This window comes from Lonchura striata, chromosome 3, assembly GCF_050655825.1.
Source record: "Lonchura striata isolate lonStrDom1 chromosome 3, ASM5065582v1, whole genome shotgun sequence".
NCBI lineage: Eukaryota > Metazoa > Chordata > Aves > Passeriformes > Estrildidae > Lonchura > Lonchura striata.
In genome coordinates this window covers 80,885,362-80,907,707 of record NC_140705.1, presented here as the reverse complement: position 1 = coordinate 80,907,707, position 22,346 = coordinate 80,885,362, and the positions used below count along the sequence as shown (strand labels likewise).

At 37.4% G+C, this 22,346-nt stretch overlaps 1 protein-coding gene across 6 annotated transcripts in view; it reads right to left on the bottom strand.

Annotated features, from left to right (window-relative positions):
- CRIM1 (cysteine rich transmembrane BMP regulator 1) overlaps positions 1-22,346 on the bottom strand; it is a 174,032-nt gene that overhangs the window by 105,803 nt on the left and 45,883 nt on the right. For 3 of the 6 annotated variants that reach the window (XM_085576914.1, XM_085576913.1, XM_085576915.1), the window contains exon 3: positions 12,599-12,699. The exons of the other annotated variants lie outside the window; for them this stretch is intronic. In XM_085576914.1, coding sequence (XP_085433040.1) covers positions 12,599-12,647 — 49 coding nt within the window. In that variant the 5' untranslated portion in view covers positions 12,648-12,699. The remainder of the gene's footprint in view (positions 1-12,598; positions 12,700-22,346) is intronic. 6 annotated transcript variants of the gene reach the window in all.

Sequence of the window (22,346 nt, the reverse complement as noted above, 5' to 3'; positions counted from 1 at the left end):
GCATGATGTATCCATTTCTCTTTGTTAAATTAACCATTACTCCCCAGGTTACAGACCTATATGCAGTCAGAGAGTTTGCCAGAATCATTCTATTCTGATCAAAACAAAACACGAATGGAAGAAAACACATTCTGGTTAATCACTCCTAAACACATTTTTTGAGAAGAGAGATGTTTCAAAGAAAATGTAGAAGAGCCAACCACTGTCCCAGCAGAGTGAGCTCTATGGAGTAAATTTGCAAGCTATCTCAAATGCATCTTAGGAATAAAGACATAGGAGATTTAGATAACAGTTAAAGCAATCAGGTTATGTAATATATTAATACCTCATAGGTACCACCTTGTGATATATTTATGTCGCACAGAAATTATCTGTTCCAACTGACATCATATACAGAAAGAGAAAAACAAACCCTTTCAGGTAGTAAGTAGTCCAGAACTGCTCTCAAGAATGGTGCACTACATCAAATTTCTGAGTATTTTCCCCATGGTGAGTACTTTCAGAACTTTTAAGGCAAATCTGAGACCTTCTACCACTTTTGGTGAGGATTTTCAAGTCTGCCAAATGCAGAGTAATTCTAAACCAGCTGGACATCATAAAGTCATCTGGTCGTCCCCCCAACCCCGGCTCTGAGCAAAGCTTATGCTAGTCAACTGCTCAGATCCAGGCAAGTTCAGACAACCCTGAGGATGGCAATTCCACTTCCTCTCGAGGAATTTTATCCCTCCCACATCCCACCATGTATTCGGCATGTTTTTGTTCCAGCTGATGTCTGATGCTTCACATTCTTCCACTGCACACCTCGGTGCAGCACCTACCTACATCTTCTCTGCGGCCAAATACGAGGCCGCTGAAGACGGCATCAACTCTTCCCCCCTTCCCTCCTTCCTCTTCCTTTTCTTCAGACAGAACAAAACGTCTCCTGGCTGTAGACGATGCTGCCCTGCTCCTTCCAAGACAGGGCTGTGGCAGGAAGGATGCCGAGGTTGCGCGTGTGTGTGGAATCGCGCTGCAGTTGGCCGCCGCCGCCGCCGGGGCACGCTGCCGGCACCGCCGGGGCACGCTCAGGCACCGCCGGGGCACGCTCAGGCACCGCCGGGGCACGCCGCCGGCCCCGCCGGGGCACGCCGCCGGCCCCGCCGGGGCACGCTGCCGGCTCGCCATCCACCGCGCACCACCAGCCCCTGGTGCCACACACCGCTCCTCCCTGCCACAGGCACGCTTCTGTCCCAGTCAGCTTCTCATGAGGGAAAAACAACCTCTACAAATAGCAACACATTACCCAGTGGAGCATTTTAGTATAGTAAAATACTATTTAGCATAGTAAACAGTTGTAGGGTAGGTTTTCCATCCCATCATTGGCAACAGCCAAACAGAAACTTCAAAATCTTTAATTATTTTACTTTGGAGCTAGAAGATTATGGTCAGCAAACGTGATAAAAGAAAGTTCAAAGACATGTATTTTTAACCATGCGTTCAGTTTTTATCCTCTGTGTTTCTCAGTTATATCTCCTGAAGCTGTTCAAACATTCAGGAGTAGCACAAGCTTATGCACTGCAAGAAATAGAAATTAATATTTTCCACAAATTGCTACTGCAGTAGGGAGTTTATGCACTCCTCATCTCTGACACTGTGACCTGAATTCAATTTTACCTGTAGTAGACAAATCCTGAATAAAGAAGAGGAAATTTTCAGAGTACTTAACTACATTTACTGCTCTGATTGTAGGGAAGTATTTATTATTTTTATTAGGAACTTCAGCTTGTTTGGGCTATGAAGGAAACAATCCTGCCTAGTATTTTGTCATCCACCCTTCACAGTTTTGATATGCAATATAATCTCCACAGAGCCAGATCAGATACTCTTTTCTGTTCTTGATCTCAATATTAACTCTGAACTTAGCTTAATTCATTAGTTGAGTAAGCCATATAAACACTAATGTGCCAATAAGCTTCCTTCTAGAGTTAACATGTTCTTCAATAATTTACTGACTTGATTTGACATATGGGGATAGTGCCAGAAGCATTAGAGCAAGATATGACAACCTTCCCTCTCATCTCAGCATTGTTATTTCTAGTACTTCAGGATGGTGTGCAGGGTGTGTGCTGGACTGAATAACAGCTGAGGAGAAACAATAGTACTCTTCCCCTCAACTCCAAGACTAATTTGTCCCTAAATATTTAATATAAACGTAAGCTATCCTAGAAGCTCATTTGTTTCCAAGCAAAAAGCCCGAGACCCTGGAGGCTGGCACAGTTTGGAGTTACCATGTCCTGCATCTTCACCCACTGCAGCCCCTTTTCAGGTGCCCACTCCTGTCCAGATGGGTCTGAAAAGACCCAGACATGTTTACACAGCTCAAGTAGGAGGCCAGTCCCAACATACTAGACTTCCATACACAGGCTACGTTCTTCCATCTAAACACATCCATCTTCACTCATAACCACAGTTCAGCTATCACAAACTTTTGATTATATTTGAGGTTTACCACACGTTGTGGTAAATCAAAATGACCACACAAAATAACTAGACATATACATATTATTTACACCTACACTCTGTTTAGGGACACAAATGCCTAGCCTGCAGTAACATTTTCTCTTCTTCTAAGAACTCAACATGAAGAGGGTGAGATTTTAAAAAAGAAATAATTTTCATTTCCACTACAAAGCCTTTGCCTCCAAAAAAGACTTGGTTCTGACAAATACTGGAATAAAACAAATACACTTGCATTCATGCCCATAGCCACAGCTCTGTGTTTGCCCTGTAATACCAGTCATACAGATGCTCCAATTGTGGATACAGCTATTATTACAAGACATAGCACTGGAGTAATCATCTGAAAATAAAGTTGTACAGTGGCCAACAGTAAGGGGGTGACATTTGTTATGCTAACAAGGCTCAGATGCTATAGCTACATAACACTATCATGTTACAGTTAGGTAAAAATAATGATCTATTTTACAGTGGCGCAAAATGCTAATTATTTTGGTAAATTTTTAATACCTCTATCTTTCAGAGATTTCAAGTACTGATTTTATTTATATATAATATATTTAAATATTACTAGAATATTTAATATAACATAACTAGTGTATTAATTAATAATTTATATTTTTATATATAGATTGAACAAGATTAAATCATGAATGCACTACTGAAGAACAAGAATACTAGATCCTTTTTTCTCTCCTCTAAAGTTAAAATATTTTTTTAAATTTTATTTTTAAACAGAAAATAAATACTGCTTGAACTTTAAAAGAAAACATACTGAGGACATAGTAACAAGACACTAGAATCTTGTATATTAAAAACCAAATAAAATGCATATTAAACAACACACAAGCATCAGCTTTCAATATGTATGTGTGGAGAAGAAAAATTTCAACTGTAGCAGGCTCAACTTCACTACAGTGATTCAACTTCATGAGCAGTAGTATCAAACAAATAGTTTCTGTAATACTTTAGATTCCAGAATAAGAAGTCAAAGTGAAATAGAGAAGCAAAATGTCAAACCTAACATAAATATGGTGAAGTCTCCAAATAAGCAAGGAAACCTTTAAAGCACATATAGAGAAATCTACACAACATGTCACTGGCAGATCTTGAGAGCATGTGAGCAATTAGATTACTACTTCATATTAACTCAAAACATTCAGCAATCAGCCAGACCTTTCTAGACTTCATTTTGATAACTTCAGTTCATTTGTTAAGGTTTATGTCATGGTTTAATCCCAGTAGGAAGTTCAATTACCACAGTTGCTGGCTCACTGCCCACCCACCACTGGGATGGGGAGAAGATTGGAAGGGCAAAAATGCAAAAACTCATGGGTTGAGATAAAGACAGCTTAATAAGGAAAAAGGAGCAGTATAAAAAGAAAAACAAAACTCCTCAAAGAAAAATAAAACCAAACCACCACAAATTATGCAAAAATCCCACAATTGCTCATCAACAGCTAACCTATTGAACTCCAGCCAGTCCCAGAGAAGAGGCAGTGCTGGCAAACCGCTCCCCTTCTCCCCATGCTTTGGTGCTGAGCATGATGTGTTATGGTGTGGAATATTTCTTTGGGCAATTGGGTTCAGCTGTCCCAGCTGTGTCCCCTCCGATCTCCCTGCACACCCCCAGACAACTGGCTGCTAGGGCAGCATGAGAAGCAGAAAAGGCCTCAACTCCAAATTGCTGTTTAGCAATTCCTAAAACATCAGTATGTTATCAAAACTATTTAATCACAAATCCAAAACATAGTCCCATACAAACTCCTATGGAGAAAAGGAGGTCTTTCCCATTCTAAACCAGCACAAGATATCATCAGACATCAACTTGCAAGATAGTATCCTATCTTGCACACAAGAATGCACAGGTGGGTAATGCAAAGTTAGGTAAAGCCTTACCCACCTTTAAGTACAGCTCTTTAAGAGATTAACTCCTTCTGATTATTCTGAGATATTCAAAGAGAATTAGAATTTAGTTAAATACCATATTTTCTTTCAGCAGAATGTTTTCCCTAACAACTCAGTTTCCAGACTAACTATCCACATTAGTTTACGCATTTCCAAGCCCCACTACTGTTGCCTAGTAAATAATTAAATGCAGAAACATGACAGCAACTGGAAGACTTAAAAACATATAAAATACAAGATGTATTTACAGATTCTTTGGAATGTAACTCCACATGTACCACACGAATTCCAGGATTTGTGAGACATCACTTCTGTTAAGAAGCTGCATTTATTTTTAAAATGGAATACAAATATGCATCATTTGGAGTTGTATTAATTCATGAATAAGAAGGATATTTATTAAATTCACCACATATTTACAATGTTTGCAAATATTTTCTCATGATAATACTTTGTAAGGCAGGAAAAGTCATTAATTTCTATCTGGACCACCATTACAGTGACTCAAGACCTAACTTGGTAAGTAAATGATAAATACATTAAATCTGTCAATTATTCCAAGCTTGAACTGCAGAGAGTGAAAGTACAAGAACACCAACCTTTGCATATCTTCCTTCCCCACCTCCTCTTCAAATATCAGCCCTTATCACTCCCCCAACTATTCTACTTCTTCCTTTCCAAATTCCATCCTGTCTCCCTCATCATTCATTCAGCTCATGTTTAATTGCCTAGCCTTCTCCCTCTTCCATACTCCTTCCTCCCCTTCTTCAGATCCCATCCCTATTCCATTTAATTCAAACAACCTCCTCTCAATGCAGGGGAGAAGAAGGAACCCAAAAGTCTGTCCTTGCTTTCAATCCTTACATCTGACAACACAGAGTTAAAAGACTGCATGAAATTTTCCCTTGCCTTCTCATGCTGAAAAGCTCACTGATGGAAAAATTTTTTGTTAAATCTCTACTGAACTTTTGCAAACATTTTTTGAATGGTTTATATCCTGGCCAACTATAAACCATGTCTATTTTGACAGATAATGTCATATCAAAAACTAAAAAGACAGCTGGTAAAAGAAAGCATGTAATGACTACAGATTCCCTGCTGGTTATCTCCAAGTACAAAAATCATCAATGTCAAAGTTAAATCTGAGGTACAGAGTTCTTCAGAGGTGTTTTTTTTTTTTTTTTTTTTTTTAATCATGAACATTAAAATGTACTTAATAAAAAACCCTTAAAGAAAAAAAAAATAGAAAACAACCTAAATTGATTATTTGCTCTGGGATTGCACTTTGTTGTTTTTACTTTGGTTTTAAATTGTCCAGAAGCAGATGTAGCAGAAAGCACTTCAATTTACATATTTAAAGTTCAGCAACAAAAATATTTGAATCGCTAAATGATCTTAATACTAGATGTAATTGCTCCCTCCCTACCTGTCTTACATAGGAAATGCCACCAAGAATGCAGAGGAAGAGTACAGCAGTGATCAGGGCAGGTGAGATGGCCTTTTTGTCCTGCACCATACCATGCACACAAAGAAACAAAACAGTAGAAGGAAACACACCTCATCCACCTTATTAAGACTTTTAATGGTACATTTACCTATGTATAAAGGAAAACATGCTGAAGCACCAAAACTAGAACTCATCCTTAGCTTGAAAAAGAAGATACAAACAGACAGAACCCAATAATCGTTGAAATATCTTCTGGAGACAATAATGTAACTGAGAGGCAAGTAATGCTAAATTTGCACCTGAAATATGCAGGTGCATGTTTCACAAACAGGGTCATGATGTAGTCACTAACATACAGAGAACGAAACACTCAGTATACTTGTGTTTGTTACATACAGCACAGTTGTACCAAAAATAACCACAACAGTGCCCTAACAGCCTAACCCACCAAAATTCAGGCAACTTTAGTTGCTGCTGGTTCTGTTAACTTCATTGGTATCATGCTAGCAAGGTTAACCACTGTGCTTACACAATGCTTTGTGAGGGAAGTGTGTTAAAATTCTACACTTTTAATAAGTACTTTATAATTGCCATAGTGGTTCAGCAACAAACTTCAAAAGAAAACAGACAAGCCTGCATCCGTACATTTACTCTCCTCAAAAAGTCAGCAGAACACCAGCAATATAACTGAGAAAGTCAACTCAGATTTCATACAAAGACATTTTCACAGAACAGCACAAAATGATGTGAAATAAAATCCTGATGAACTTTTTATTGACAGAAAAAAGCCATAACTGTTACAAACAAAACTAGGCTGTTAAGGTTATGTAATGCACCTGAATTATTCCATCAACCATAGAATAAACACTGTGCTCTTAAAAAGCAGAAGCAAGTTAATTCTAAGGACTTTACATCACAAGCTAGTCCCTAGAGATCATATGGCAGAGGAGTAAACACATGCAGTCACACCCTAACAAGTAAAACATTGTAAGTTTACACTCCTAGCTGGCAACAAACACTAAGAATTGTGTCATTTGCTGTCTGCTGTGACTCCTTTTTACCTTTTTTTTTTTTTAAAGTAGTTTCTTGTTGGTTCCAGCCCAAATCTGCCAGAGTTAAAGACCCATTATTGCTGATACAGGAAAAAAATGTAGTAAGAAAAGAATACATAGGGAAGCAGTGCTCATAAATGAGATCCTTAGAAGCATAAATTAAAAAGGAAGCTTTTGACATAATTGCATCAGATTTCAAGAAAATTAATTTGTAGCTCTGAAGCCATGATATAATGGAAGCAACTACACACATATACAAATGCAGAAGAAAAAGCCTTAATCCAATGAAGTATACAGCACAGCAATTTCTTTGAAAAAGTAAAAATGCAATAGGCAAGAACGGTAACTAAGAAGGGCTGTTCCCTAATATCAGATGGTAAAAACTAAGTTCTTATTAGAGAAGAAAAAAGTATGGAAATACCTTCTGTAATACTAAACAAGCAAACAGCAGAAAGAGTACACAGACCTGAAATAACTGGCTAGATGTTACACCATGTGTATGGTGTTTCTTTGTTGCATCCAGCAACAGAGGCTATAAACATCTAATGGACACAGTGCTAGAGTTTCTATGGATATGGGAACAATCAAATCAGGCTACTTGAATTAAGTTTCCAAGCTCATACCAGAAGTCACCATCTTAACATCAAGTTAAATTGAAATTTTTGCAACAAAAAATTTCAAACAAGATAGTCTTTATCTTTTCCTACTCTTTGGGAATAGCAAACCAAAATGGTACCAAAAAAAAAAAAAAAAAAAGCTACATTTGAAGCTTATTCAGATTAAATTTTTTTTACATTTTACTTCCAAGTTTCATTTTGTCCTAGAGATATTTTTCCTGTGTTGTAAAGTTATATCTCACTCTTAAAACATTTTTGCCAATAATTTTCTGATTAATGATAAAAATTAAAGCTTCAAAATTATTCATATGGATGGCCAGTAACAGCTCTTCATACATAAACAGCAGAAGAAAATATATGTACAAATGCAAATGCAATATACAGTCACTTTGAAAAAAATTTTACTAATTCAAATTGCAAATAAATGTTACATACAAACAATGTTTAATATTCTATTCTATATTACAAGGACAGAAGAAAGCAAACAAATTATTAAATCTTTTACAGAGACAAATGTTAATCAATAAAACTGTCAATCTGTTTATACAAACAGAGGTTCAGAGACCTGGAAATGCCCATGTCTTATAACATAAATGTATTCAATCCTGGATATATAATCTCTTCAGCATGATCATATAGCAGCTTCATTACACATAAAGAAGCCTGCCTTAATATTACTGTACAATAAATGAAGCTAAATATCATTGATAGCAATAACAACAACAAAAAAGCAATTGCAATTTAAGACTGTTAAACTTTGGGGTATGTCTGTAAAACAGGCACCACCTCTATTCCATTACCATTAGCAGTGTATTTTTCTCACCAGCATACAGGTATACCCAAGATATTTCTCACTACGCTGAATAGGCAAAACATTGGAAATACATCCAGTTGTTCTTTGAAATTATACAGAAGGAATGGGCTACTTTAGAAAGGTTATGTAACAGTGCTGCATCACATTATGGAATTTTAGTCAGATGGGTCTGTAGATTTAGTTTATGTTTATATATATATATGAACAAACACACATGTGCATATGAACAAAGAATAATGCAGAACATTATGACATTATGGAAAACCCACTCATTAAAATCATCATTGAATTTGCTACAATATTATTCATATATCTGCTGCCACTGATAACAGCTAGGAAATGTACTAGTAAATTTTTGTCCTATTACTGTTAACAGTAAATTAGAAGCATGAAGATCATTGGGAAAAAGAAAGAGCTACCAGACCTGTACCTTCAAAACAAGCATGCTACTGTCTCCTTGATAAATATATTTCTAGAGTATTCAAATCCCTTCAGTCATATTTTAATTTCCTGGCATCACCACAAATGCAGATGAGAAAGAAACAAATATAAAGATCAATCAAAAAACCCTCTACTGTACTCAAAAGAAAAGGTGTTTGCTATTGCACTGGGCCTACAGAGAACACCAAGAATGTCTCCCTTGGGCAGCACCACTGAAGTGGCTAAAGGCAAACAAACAAGAAACACTGGTTTTATCTGGAGACAGAAGAGTTACTCAGGGGTACCACACATTTTGGAAGAGTTAATTATGTTTGATAGATCATGAGGAATGGCACAACTGCAGAACACAGCAAAGACTGAGAATAATCCTGTTCTTCAAACAGGCAAAGCTGCATAGAGAGACTCATTGGCATTGACTGCAGGCATTCCTTGTGCAAACTTCCCTGGCTTGGCCTCCTGATGGGATCAACAGCACCACAAAAGCCACAGGAAGCTAAGAAATAAAGGATGCAGCTAATAGTGAAAAAGCCAATGTTTTGATCAGCCTGGCACAGAGCATGGTGCTCAGAAATATGCTGGAAGCCATGAATTGAGAACACATAAAACAAACCTGCATGCAGGTCAGAGCCTCCTTCGCCCCACAAGCAACCCTCAGCTGCATTTCGCACGCCTGCTCCAAGAATATGCTTTTTGCATTAAATGTGACTGCCAGAACCAAACAAGCAATGAACTCATCCAGTTTGTCCACAAAAGCACACGTATGAGAAAACATTCAAATTAACTTCTACTGCAATTTTTAATGATGATAGTGACACAAAATACACAGAGCTGACTAGAATATCAGGCAGTTTAACTGGGCAGCTGAAGAGACTGACAGAATTCTGCCTCAATGTCAAATCAATGTCAAAAATAGGTATGGTGCTACCAAGAACATTTACCATCAGATGTGCAAAAGCCTAGTTTGGGAGAAGTTTAAAGCAGTGGATGAGGTGATAAAGTTGAGTATCATACTGTGCAAAGGGCTTTTATTCAGTGACGCAGTAAACACGAAAATTCTCCCTCAGTGCGAGGCAGAGTATAACGCCACGGCTCAGATCTCCACCTGAAGGCAGTGCGCCAGGGAAGGTGTCCAACCGCCTACACCGCTGCTGCAGGCAGCTGGCACCATGGCTTCACATGGAGCAGAGGGAAACACTGGCACACCTGCTTGCTCGCTTATATCCCAAAACAATCCCAAGCTGGATTCGCTCAGCATCCTGCTTCTCAGTGGCATCTAAAGCAGCTTTGGACACCTGCCCACTATCAGTTTCTCTGCAACAGAAATCACTCTTGTTACTCACCAAGAAGTCAAACACTGCAGATAAACACAAGCACACACCTACCATTTCTCTCTCTGATCCGTTTTTTATGGTGGGGTTGAAAATATATGCAAAGGCAATTTTCGTACCACCTTCAGCCTTCATTCTAGTAGTGAAAAATATATTTTCTAGATACATTTCTGACAAATGTGTAGTATGTAGCTTCATACTGCAAAGAGCTTTCCACACAGACTAAAGAAACATAATTGTGTAATGGAATTCTAAAAATCTTCACATCAGACATTTAACACACAGATGATTCCTTTCACAGACACCAAGTAGCTATATTCACTATGTGGATGTGGAATTTGTGCATTGACCATGTCAGCTTTAATAGATAAGAGTATCCCACCCCACCCCAAGTCTTACATCTATCTAGAACATAATTCAATTAGTCAGAATCAGTAGTAATATCAACAAAAAAGACTGATAAAAACAATGATATAATAGTAATTTGAATACTGATAACGCTTAGTCTCTAACTAGTATTAAGTAACTTTTTTGATCAAGACATGTAAAAAACAAGTACAAAAATATGTCACCACTTAGCCACTCTTACTATAACACCAACACCACTCATCATTTAACATATAAAACAGTACTACAAATGTCTGCAGAACTCATTAAAAGAGCAAGACACAAGCATCACCAAATAGTATCTGCTATGATTTACCACCCTAGATGCTATCAGTAATTGATTTTTTTTAACCTTCTATATTTTCCAATATTAATACAACAGCAGCAATACACTACTTAATACTGGACTGGACAAAACTTCAAATAGTACATGTTAACTGATATTTTTCTGGAAGGATTTTTCCTAACAAAATAAAGTACAGAGAAAAAGTAAAGGATAACAAGAAGTAATGTAAACTCAAGATCAAGACAGCATTAAAGAAACATCAGCCATAAAAAGTTTCAAGAAACTGAAGACAAAATTTCTTCAAAGTTTTCACATCAACTACAACTTGAAATGAGAAAAGCTCCAAATTAACATGAATAAAGTTGACCACATTTTCTAAACAATACATTAGTTTTTAATCTGAATTTAACATTTCTTACTGAATAAGAATTCACCGAGTCTACTTTAATTGACCACAACCTCGTATATAACATGGAATTCTATAACATAGTAGTCAACCCAAATGTTGAGTGCCTAAATTGAGTACTATTTAATTAGGCAAATGAACAGGGATTCTAATAAAGGATCATGTCTTAAAAAAGATGAAATAATCTTTGCATAAAGTACAAAAATACTTATGCAGATGCTATGAAAGCCTTCTCCATCTCGAAGTACATTACTTGAGAAGTCTCCTCTTATTCTACTTTGCTTGCTTACATATTTTTTTGTAGATGTGAGGTGCTTATTTTAAGTAATGGAAGATGCTAAGGAATGGCAATGGTCCTTTTACCACTACCTTCTTTAGACTCTCATTTTAGGTAGCTTTGCAGTCACCACAAATTATTATTTAGTGCTGGTCCACAAACTTAAGCACCCATTTACTAAATGCTTTAACAGATAATTGTCAATAAATCTTGAGTATATGAATCTTTCAGATGCTCATTTAGTACTAAAAGCTACTATACAGCTTTGAACTACACTGGTTTATTTTAAAGACAGCATTATGCAAATCCTAAATGAAGCTTCTAGCTAACAAAGTAATGCTCAGCATGAAGGTAACTTAATCCCACAACTTAAGGAAAGCAAAACCTTGATAGATGGAAAAAAACTTGTCTAACTTGTTGAATCAAGCACCATTTCAAAGCACCACTTCCAACCAACACGAAAAACTTCATAATCAGTAATTAAGTATCTTGTTGAACTACTTCAGACAAAAGATAAGAAATTGGTCTTCAAGAAGAAGCAGAACTGAATATATTGTTTTCAACCTGTGATTTTCTTTTAGCTAGGCACCTCCAAAAACATACAGGTTACAGAAGCCCCACTGTAACAACCAAAAAAAAAATAGGAAATTTTGTTGGTTCTTCCCACACCCATTGCTAACTAGCAGTCCTGCACATCTCCACCAATTCCTACTAACAAAGCAGGACTCCAGATTTTATCAGTGACAGACTGATGAAGAAGGTACAGAGGAAGCACCAGAATACGTTCAACCCATGACCTCTAACACTTGGCAGTCTCTTAGCTTTGTGATCAAGATTTCTGATGGAAGGAATCAAAGACACTGAGAGGCCCATGGGAATGGATGCTTCCTTCTCACTGCAGTTAACAGACTAACCAGGAGCTGCCACATGACTGGGAGGTTATTGAAAGTTTTTCTCCAGATAAGAACGTTTGTCAAAAGACCTCCTCCACCATGCCTCTAAACTGGAGGGAAATGCAAATGCTGCATGCCAAATAGAGTTTGAGAGGAATTCACAGGCTGCCTGGCAAGAAGAGAATAGGGGCAAGAAGGAGGAGAGGCACTATGGTCCAGGCCTCCATCCCAATGGCCTCTACTCACCCACGGAACGGCTGAGGCTGCTCTTCCCGCAAGGAGACCATCTGGGCATCAGCAGCAGTGGGAAAAGTCCCACTGTGCAACCAGGAAGGTGGGGAGAGCACCTACAAACAAAATGGAACAGAATGTGAAACTGAATTTAAGGAAAATGAGATAGGTAAAGCTCACTGGATTCTAAATTCTAAGGAAATATATTTGCAACTTGAACGGAAATCAAATCACATATCCCAAGCATAGCAACTGTTGTCTAGTGTGTTTTTAATAAAATAGAAGATTTTATCCCAAAGAAATTCCTGGAAACATCCTGACTATTAACAACTATATAAGAAATCCAGTTTACATACAAACTAACTTCAGGAACAAGAGACTCAAGCTAATTAGAAGAAACTATGAGAAACCTGCATCCAGTAAATTAAATTAGTATTCCATGTACTAACATTTCCACACACACGTCAATCTACAGAATCTCTCTGTACAATCTGCCAGTCTACAGAATCTATCAATCTATCATTATTTTCTACAGAAAAACAATGATGTCTTTGTAATTACTTATTGTCATCTGGGGCAAAAGCAAAACAAAAGCACACATACTCTATCTGAAAAAAGCTGGGACTTACTGGAAATGCAAGTGGTATTTGTTGATATAAATATTTCCCCTCACCAATTTCCAAATTCTTATTACATATACAAGAATATTATAGAGGATTACACTGCACCATAAAGTGACACCCATTATAGCACAGTATCCCAGTCTGTGCCTTGAGATCTCTCAATATTAATAAAAATCTGATGAAATTGCCCATATAAGCTCTATGACAAGGAACTTATGAGCTTGTTTATAACATTTGGTTTAAACACAAAAAATTATGAACTTAACTACTAATCTTTTTTGTCTGTGTTACAATGAAAGCCTTCAATGGATCTAATACCTATAACTAATGTTAATTAAACAAGTACACAAAGAGAAAATTTTCTTCCATGTAAAAGACAGCTGGCTAGCAGCATCTTAATTAAACTGCAAATCCTATATTGAAACAATATTAGATAAAACAGCTTAATCACCTTTGACAATCAATCTCACCCTAAATGTTTAAAATAATTAATCATGTTGAAGACAGATAAATTATTTGTTTAAAGGCTACAGTCATAAAACCAATAAGGTCTCACATTTATAGAGCTATTTAGAACTAACACAAAAGCATTTTTTTCATGAATAGCTTCCTGCAATTCCAGAATTCCTGGAATGCAAATTCAGTTATGAAACCAATTAATCTTTTAAATTACTTAATTATCTCTCAGATCCAACAAACAGGCAATTGTAAAATACAAGAGAAACAGGAGGCAGAATGAAGGCATTTGTAACTGTACAATGTCTCACCTATTCCAGAAAAACAACTGCCCTTTGTAAACACCAGTTTCCCCTGCCAGGCAGGAGCCCTGGTACATCTGCAAGCAGCTGGGCTCACAGCACTCTGGCTGAAGTGTTCCTCAAGTGCCTGGGTATTTTTGAGATCTGCTCATATTGCCACCAGAAAAGGTGAATGTGAAACAGATTGTCAAGTGCAACAAGCACCTTGGATTCAGCCTTCACTCCAAAAGGCTCATCTCAACCTTTCTGGAGCAGAAGGTTCATCTGTCTCTCCTGAGCAATAGTCTGAGTAATTTAATTGTATATATATAAATATATATTACTTCTGAGCAAAAGTTAGGTTTCCTTCACTGCAATTTATTGAGCTTATTTTGATTTAGCACTGACCTCTGTGAAGAAATATATTTTCCAAAATTTACTTGGTTTTTGCTAATTTTCCTTTTATTTTGCTGCATTAACCCTACATTTTCATCTGCAAAGGTTTGCCCCAGTATAGCACTGGGAACAGTGATAAATATGTGGTTCATGTTCTCAAGAGACCAATGCAGTACTTTAAACACTTGCCCATTACAGACTCTCAACCTTTTCTTCAGGTCTGGATAGTCCACAGCAGTTACTTTCTTTTGCAAATGGAAACTGCTCGCTTTTTGGAAATGTCAAGATAAAAGATTTTTAATATAATTAGTTTTTTTAAAAGAACAATTGGCCTATTCAATTAAAAAACTGTCTTGAAATAGCCTGTTTATATTGCTTGCCACCCACTCATTAGGTCTGCAAGCCCATCCAGCACACTGCCCTTCAATTCTTGATTTCAATCACATTTCAGATGCACATGCCTGGTTTTCTTTGGAACCAAACCACAAGTGCCACAGATACTGCTCAAATTTTTAAAATAAAAAGCACATTATGTTGAAAGACTATATAGAGGGGGAAAAAAACCCACAAAACAACAAAATAAGGTAGCATTAAAAGTCTATGGTTTAGATTACATGTCATCATTAGAAATTGTAACTAACACTTTTTTTATCATTTCCCACTGAAATCATCTTTTGATTGCTTCTAACTGGCAAACTTAGCCCTTTAACCCAGAACTCATTGTATTTCAGCACCAGTATTTTCTATTAAGGAGAAAAAACATCACATTTCAGCAATGTCAACTTGAATTTCTTCAAGAAAATGTGAGAAGAGAAGCAATACTGGCATTTCTTGCCAGTGCTAAAAGCAAGTTAATACTTTCTTATTTGAATTTCTCAAGCTTATGCAATCTGCTAGCACCTCTACCTGAGAGGTTTTAAACTGGTTTCCAATTCCAGTCAAATAAGAACGGAGTTTGAAATATAAGAAAATACATTCTTAAAAGGTAAGGTTAAGGAAGAATAAAGTATCTGATTATTGTCATTATCTAGTTCCCTGAGAGACCGAAAAGTAGAGAAGTTGGTTTCTCTGTTGTTGGGTTTGGGTTGGTTTTTGGAGGGATAGGGTGGATGGGGGGGTTTGAAGGACTTTTTTTTGTTTGTTGTCATATTTTTTTTTTTTTAGTTCAATACTCTTTTGCCTTTTAGAATAGTTGGCAGTTGCCATGTGTTTAGTTGTTAATTACATATCATGCATCTTTCTTTGCCTAGTTGCCATGAAAGATGCAAAAAGAGGCAGAAAAACACGAAACACAGCACAAGCTTTTCTAACAGTGACAAGGAGCTTTATGTCATCTACACATCCTCAACTTGAGGCATCCAGCTGAAGTATCTGACCTATGAACCCTATTTCCCCATCCTGACATAATGCTATGGGCAAGTCTGGATATCTGCAAAGGCATTTCAGACCTTTGGTGGCCTGGATCATCTTCCCCACTTTCCCTGTTAACCACAATGCAACATATCCACACTTTTAACACAGTAAAAAATGTGCAGAATGTATCACAATTGCACCTAGCAGAAACTATCCTAATCCAAACAGCCCAGTAATGTAGCAAGCACACTTCTCTCCCTTTCAAGATTTTTCAAAGAGGTGCACAAAGAGAAATGAAAGATAAAACAATTTCTATTTCTGCTCCTTATTTTTCCTATGTGGAATGTGTTTGGAGAATTGTTTACCTGGAGTGAGTGCTTGATTGGATTCTGGTGAGGATTGTTTGAGCCTGATGGCCAATCCAACCCACCTGTGTCTGGACTCTTGAGAGAGGGTCATGAGTTGTGTTAGAGTTAGAGTCAGAGAAAGTAGTATGTAGTTTTAGTATCCTCCTTTTATATAGTATATTAATGTATTTTGGCATAGTTATAATAAAGAAATAATTCAGCCTTCTGAATTGATTCAGACATCATCATTTCTTCCCATTGGGTTTGCCTGCATTTACAATACAGTAAAATCTTCAACTTTTTCAAAGAACAGAGGTACCACTGTATGTACATATAGGTTTTCTGAGCTTTTCTTCAAATAGAGACTTGGTAAAATGGATTATGATGCAAGGACAAAGCACTCTAGAAAGGAACAATTTAATCAGTTGCTCATATTTTTAGTATTATGAGTAATCTGTGCACTAAACTTATGTCTATATGCTAATAACCATACCAAGGCTAAAAGAGATGGTGCAATGCTGCTAGACACCATAGTCTGCTGTGAAAGAGATTGTTTTAAGTAAACTAAAACTAGTGAGAAAATATATAATTATATTTTTAATTTATGAACTTTGTGCCATGTACAGAAGAGTAGGGGAGAAGGCAAGAGCTGCAATGTAGAAGACGCATTGCAGGAGCGGTCAGAAAGGGCTGATCTGGACAGACAACTGGAAGAGTGCTGAGAGGAGCCGTTCAGCCAGCAGAGGAGAGAAACTCCATGCTGGAAGTGCTCACCATTATTCATCTGGTAGCTTAAACTGATGTGACTAAAAGCTAGAAAGCTAGTCAACTCTTTATGGCTCTTCTACAGGGCTGCTTTTTGAAGGCCTTTTACTTCAGGCATAGAAGCAAGTTCAAGTGCCCTCAATAAGTGAAGTTCTGTCAATCTCCAAATACTGTAATACAGACTAGTGGCAGATGATAACTTCAGAACATCCTTTAAGGTTATACTGCAAGCGGCAAATGAAAAAACTTGATTTTCACACCTTCCTCAATGAGGCTTTAGTGATGAAAGCTCAGGAACAAGGTGTCTAAGGCACTTCTCACACAATAAAACATTGTTTTTGTTCTGCTGAAGTTCTCTTGCTGGAACAAGTCAGCATGACATGAAAAACATTTTGAAAAAAAAGAAATACTGTAGTTTTTACAATACTTTCTTAACTTTAGCTCCATGAATTAAATTATTAAGCACTTAATGGGAAAGTAGAGAACAGTGTAAAAAACTCTAAAGTATCTTCCATCTTCTTGAATTTAAAGCAGCTATCACTGTAATAACAGAAAATTAAGGCTTAGTCCACTGTGCAAGACAGAATTTTGACCCTGTTAAAATATGAAACTCTGTAGCACTTTCGGTGAACCAGAAAAACACCAAAAGATTGCTGAGGCAATGTAGGACACTCATGAAAAACAGCAGGGAGAGAGGTACAAAGCCCCAAAAGCAGAATAACTAAAAAGTGCTTGCTGTTACTCCATATTTACTTGCAACAAATTTTCTTGGAAAAATTACTTTTGGATATCAATATTTGTTGGACTTTTTCCTCCCCAAAAGATACATGCAGAGAAGATGTTCATCTGTATTTTCAAACATTTTGATTCAAAAACTGAATTTCTCATGACCTCATTGTTACTTCTTCTACAGTTCTGAAGCATGAAAAGAATGTCTCAATTGAACTATGAAATTAAGATCTGGATATTGTATACGAGGTGAGACATACTACCAAGAGTAAATTTTCTTTCAAATGTGAATGGTAATAGTATGAAAATCAAGTCACATTCTAAAGAATAATAATGACATGTTTCTCATCCAAGGTTTTAGGGCAAGAGATTGCAATAACCTTTTAAAAACTACATGAAAGCTATTTGGAAAATGGTCATTTTCTTGCAATATTTTGGCATTGTAACACAACTATTAAAGCAGTAATTTCTTGCAGAATGCAACTTTAATATTTTTACATAATACAACTCTTGCAGTTTGAAGATACTAAGATGGAAGCGTACTAAGAATACAGAAGAATATATTCAAATATTTAACTCATTATTATAACAATTTCTGAATTGGATGTTGTTTCTACTGCTCTACAATTGTTTCTCAGAAGAAAAATCCTTAAGACTTTATTTTAAAAGTCGGACTGACAACAATGATTAGTCTCTTTGTTCAAAGGAAAGAACAGTATGATACAGCCAGTGCCTTCCTGTCTTACATGCCTACCCTAGAATATTTTCCCCTGCAGTAAACACTGCATTTTTTTCAGCCAAGCAATAGATACATCACTCATCTTCTTCCTTGAAGATCTATGCTGAAGTTCACAGTTGTGTGGACAAGAGCATAAAAGCCCTTGCAAGCAGCTTTTTTATTTTTAATAAACTATTTTTTTTGTTTTTGGTTCCATAGAACAAAGTCAGTTGTATTATTTTATTTAAATCAGGAAGACAGAAATACACAAGGTCCAAATCTACTCAAGCAGGGCCATCCTGAGCAAGCTATTCAGGATCACATCTAGATGGTTTCTGTATATCTCTAAGGATAAAGACTTTGGTTTAACCTTTGCCAGCACTTGGCCACTCTCACAATGAAAAAGTGCTTCCTGATGTTCAGAGGGAATCTCCTGTGTTTCAGTGCATGACCACTGCCTCTGGTGCTGTCACTGGGCATCACTGGAAAGGTGGTTCTGTCTACTGCATGCAATCCCTTCAGACGATAATTGTGGAGACCACTCCTGAGCCTCCTTTTCTTTATATAAGCAGAACAGTCCCAGCTTGCTCAAGCCTTTCATAATGAGAAAAGTCACAAGCCTTTCATCATCCTCTAGTCATTAATCATCTTTGTCCTCTTTGATGGACACTCTCTGCTATGGCCATAGCTCTCTTGGGAAGCCCAGAGCTGGACACAGTACTCCAGTTACAGCCTTATCAGTTTTGAGTAATGGAAAAGGATCTCCTTCCTTCACCTGACAGCAACACTCTAATGCAGCCCCAAAACACCATCAGTCTTCTTTGCTGCAAGGGCTCAGAACTGGCCCATGCTCACCCAGACAGCCAGAGCCTTTTCTGCCAAGCTGCTTTCCAGCTGGGCAGCCCCGAGCACAAGCTGGTCCCGTCTGGGGTTTTTGCTCTTCAGATACAGGACTTGGCACTCCACCTTGTTGACCCTGCCAGCCCATTTCTCCAGGCTGTTAGGGTCCTTATGGATGGCAGCATAACCCTTTTGTGTACTAGCCAGTCCACCCAGTTCTATATCATCAACCAATTTGCCCCACCATGCAGATCATTAATGAAGCTGTTCAACAGGACTGGTTCCAGTAGTCACTCCTGGTTACAACACTAGCTGCCAAATTCCAGCTAGGCTTTGAACTAATTACCACCACTCTGTAGACCTGGCCATTCAGCCAGTTTTTACTTCACTGGCTGCTCAGCCAACCCATATATCATCAGTTTCTCTATAAGGATCTAATTGGAAGCAGTGCCAAAAGCCTTACTGAAGCCAAGGTAGGCAACTGTTCACTGATCTCCTCTCATCTACCAAGCCAGTCATATTACGGAAGGTTATTGAGTTGGTCAAGCATGACTTCACTGTGGTGAATCCATGCTGACTAATCTTGATGACTTTGTCTAGATGACTAGTGTAGACCATTACTCCCTCGCTTTACACTCCATTCAAATAAATTTTGTAATCATTCATACATATGGATCCCCAAACTATTTCAATACAAAGTGTAAAATTCCATATTATATAAATTGACTTCTGTAACACTCACATACCACCCCACCAAAACAAACAGACAAACAGTTATTGTCTCCAATTAAGCTTATGAATCTTTTTAGAAAGTTACTCAGAACTTGACTTTAAAACTGCAAGTGATAGGAAAAATACTAATTTAAAGCATAACCAGCTTTAACATTAATGAATCTTTTCCCTAAATTTTAGCTTGCAGGTTCTAGATCTTTTACACCTTCATCTTTAAAATCCATATATGTACCCCATTAAATGGCATCTTTTCTCCTGTTACAGAATTTTAAGAAAGATAAACATAACACTTCTCCTTATACATTAAACACACTGAAGGTAGAATGAACCTTTCCAATTCTAAAAAAGCTACAAACACATCTAGGAACCTCCTCTTAAGAGCATAAGCTAGTTACCATTAGTAACATTCTTGAACTGATTAAAAAAAAAGAAGCTATACACTACGAGCAAGTCAAAACAAAAACAAACAGAATGCACATCTAATACCAATATCTAAGGCAAGGTTTGGCTTACTGCCATGCAAAAGCAATCTATATTTTTAAATTACCTGCATTAAAAATGACCTGCTTAATAGTCAAGTAATGAATATTCAAGTAGCATAATTATTCAGATCCATTACTTCTGTCTCACTGTAACCATAACTTAAGAAAAAACAGAAAAAGGAAAGATAACAATTAAATAGAGGCTGAAGGACAAATGGTCATTCTCACAAAAAGTGCAGCTGCCACTTTCAGATTGTTAGACTGTCCTATAACGTTATTATCCCTAGCTCCTTACTAAGCTCTTGCTAAGACACCAGATACAAATTTGACACTACTACATTTCCAGTGCTGGCCTTCATGCTAACCAGATTTCCACTGATTCTCTGCAGTTACACATTTGTTAGTATCCTGCGCTTATACTTTTTGTGTAAGTTGAACAGAAAAAGATGTTTGTTTTTAATCTGCATAACTCTTAATGTAATTTGAGATGTGCATCCAGTCTTACATTATGGCAATTTCCTTTTAAAAATAAAAAAGCAACATCACCTCAAACCACATGATCAAATGCAGGCTGTTTTTATTTCTAGCCATATTGATCAAGCTATTTAACTGCTGATTTGATTACAACAACTCTAAACAACAAATAAATATTGGTTTTTAATATGTACAAAGTATGTAAAACAAAGTGAGAACTATTCATGAGCATATGACTACAGCACAAAACTGCTGATGGTGTCATATTATAATTGTTATCTTCTGTAATTCAAGATTCCTATCCAGTCACATCAGTCACATTTCAATGACATTAAGCTTTCAACACAAACCAGCCAGTAAGTATGCACTTTGAAAGAGTATGAGAGATGGCAGGGCAGGAGAACAGAATGGTTGACTACACCTCAAAAAAAACCCAAAAAACCCTGAAGTTCTCAGCATAGGAGAGACTGGTAGGGAATTCATCTCATGTTTAATAATCACAGAGAAAGTTCAAGCTTTGGCTGAAGATGCTAATTCCTTCTGAAAGTAAAAAGTCCTTCAGAAATAGAACACTGGGGAACGGGTTATTATTACAAAGCCTTAGTGAAAAATTACAATGGAAAAATATGAGGTTCGTTTTAGATAACTGATTTTTAGATTTATGTCATTTCCTTGGCCTTACTATTTGTAGAACCCTGCTTTTCTACTGCCTCTGGAGCTGTACCAGCATTGGAAACAGCAGCTGGCAATGGTCTCAAGCCAGACTTCCTATGGTTCACCACAAAGCAACCACTCTGTAGTGAACCATAAGCTGCAGTGCTGTGGGGCCACTGCAGCAACCCCAGGCAGACCACACTGGGGAATTCTGCCAGGTTCCCATATAGACGCATCAGAAAGGAGAGACAATGGATTAACCTGTCAAGTGATTATTAAGACAACTGTGCTCTTCCTGTAGGAAGTCAGGTATCCCAGAATGTGCAGGGGTATCCCCAGAGCAGTGCTTTGCTCACTCAGAGCTCACTACACTTGTAGTACTCAGTGCTGAGTGTGTTCTTCATCAATTAAACAAACATTCAGCATTTGGTGAAGAACCATGAAGAAAATTGCATGTTTGCTGTGTCCAGTACATTGAACTCTTTCAGGTGAGATGTTACGAAAGACAGAAAGTGTCCCTTTTCCCTGGAGGCAGCTAAACATACCCAGCCAGGGAAGCTGCCACAGACTCAAAATGAGACAGCAGACAGGCAGAAACACAGCAAGCCCAGGATCCCACTGCACAGGAGATCTCTGAGAAGGCACACAAGTGACCAAACCAGCCACAAAAGTGGAAAAGACAGCAGGATTTTCTCAATGTCTAGGAAGGGATTTGGAAAGGCTTGCCATGAATCAGAAAGCCTGTGAAAACTGCCTGGCTGGAAAGCAAAACTCTACCAGACAGAATAGATAGTTCTAATTCTAAACCATTAATGTTACCATTTCACCAAGCAGACATGAGTTCTTCTGGTTTGCAGTTTGACTTCATACTTTGTACTCTTACATAATCTATTTTTAAAGTGAAAACTTAGCA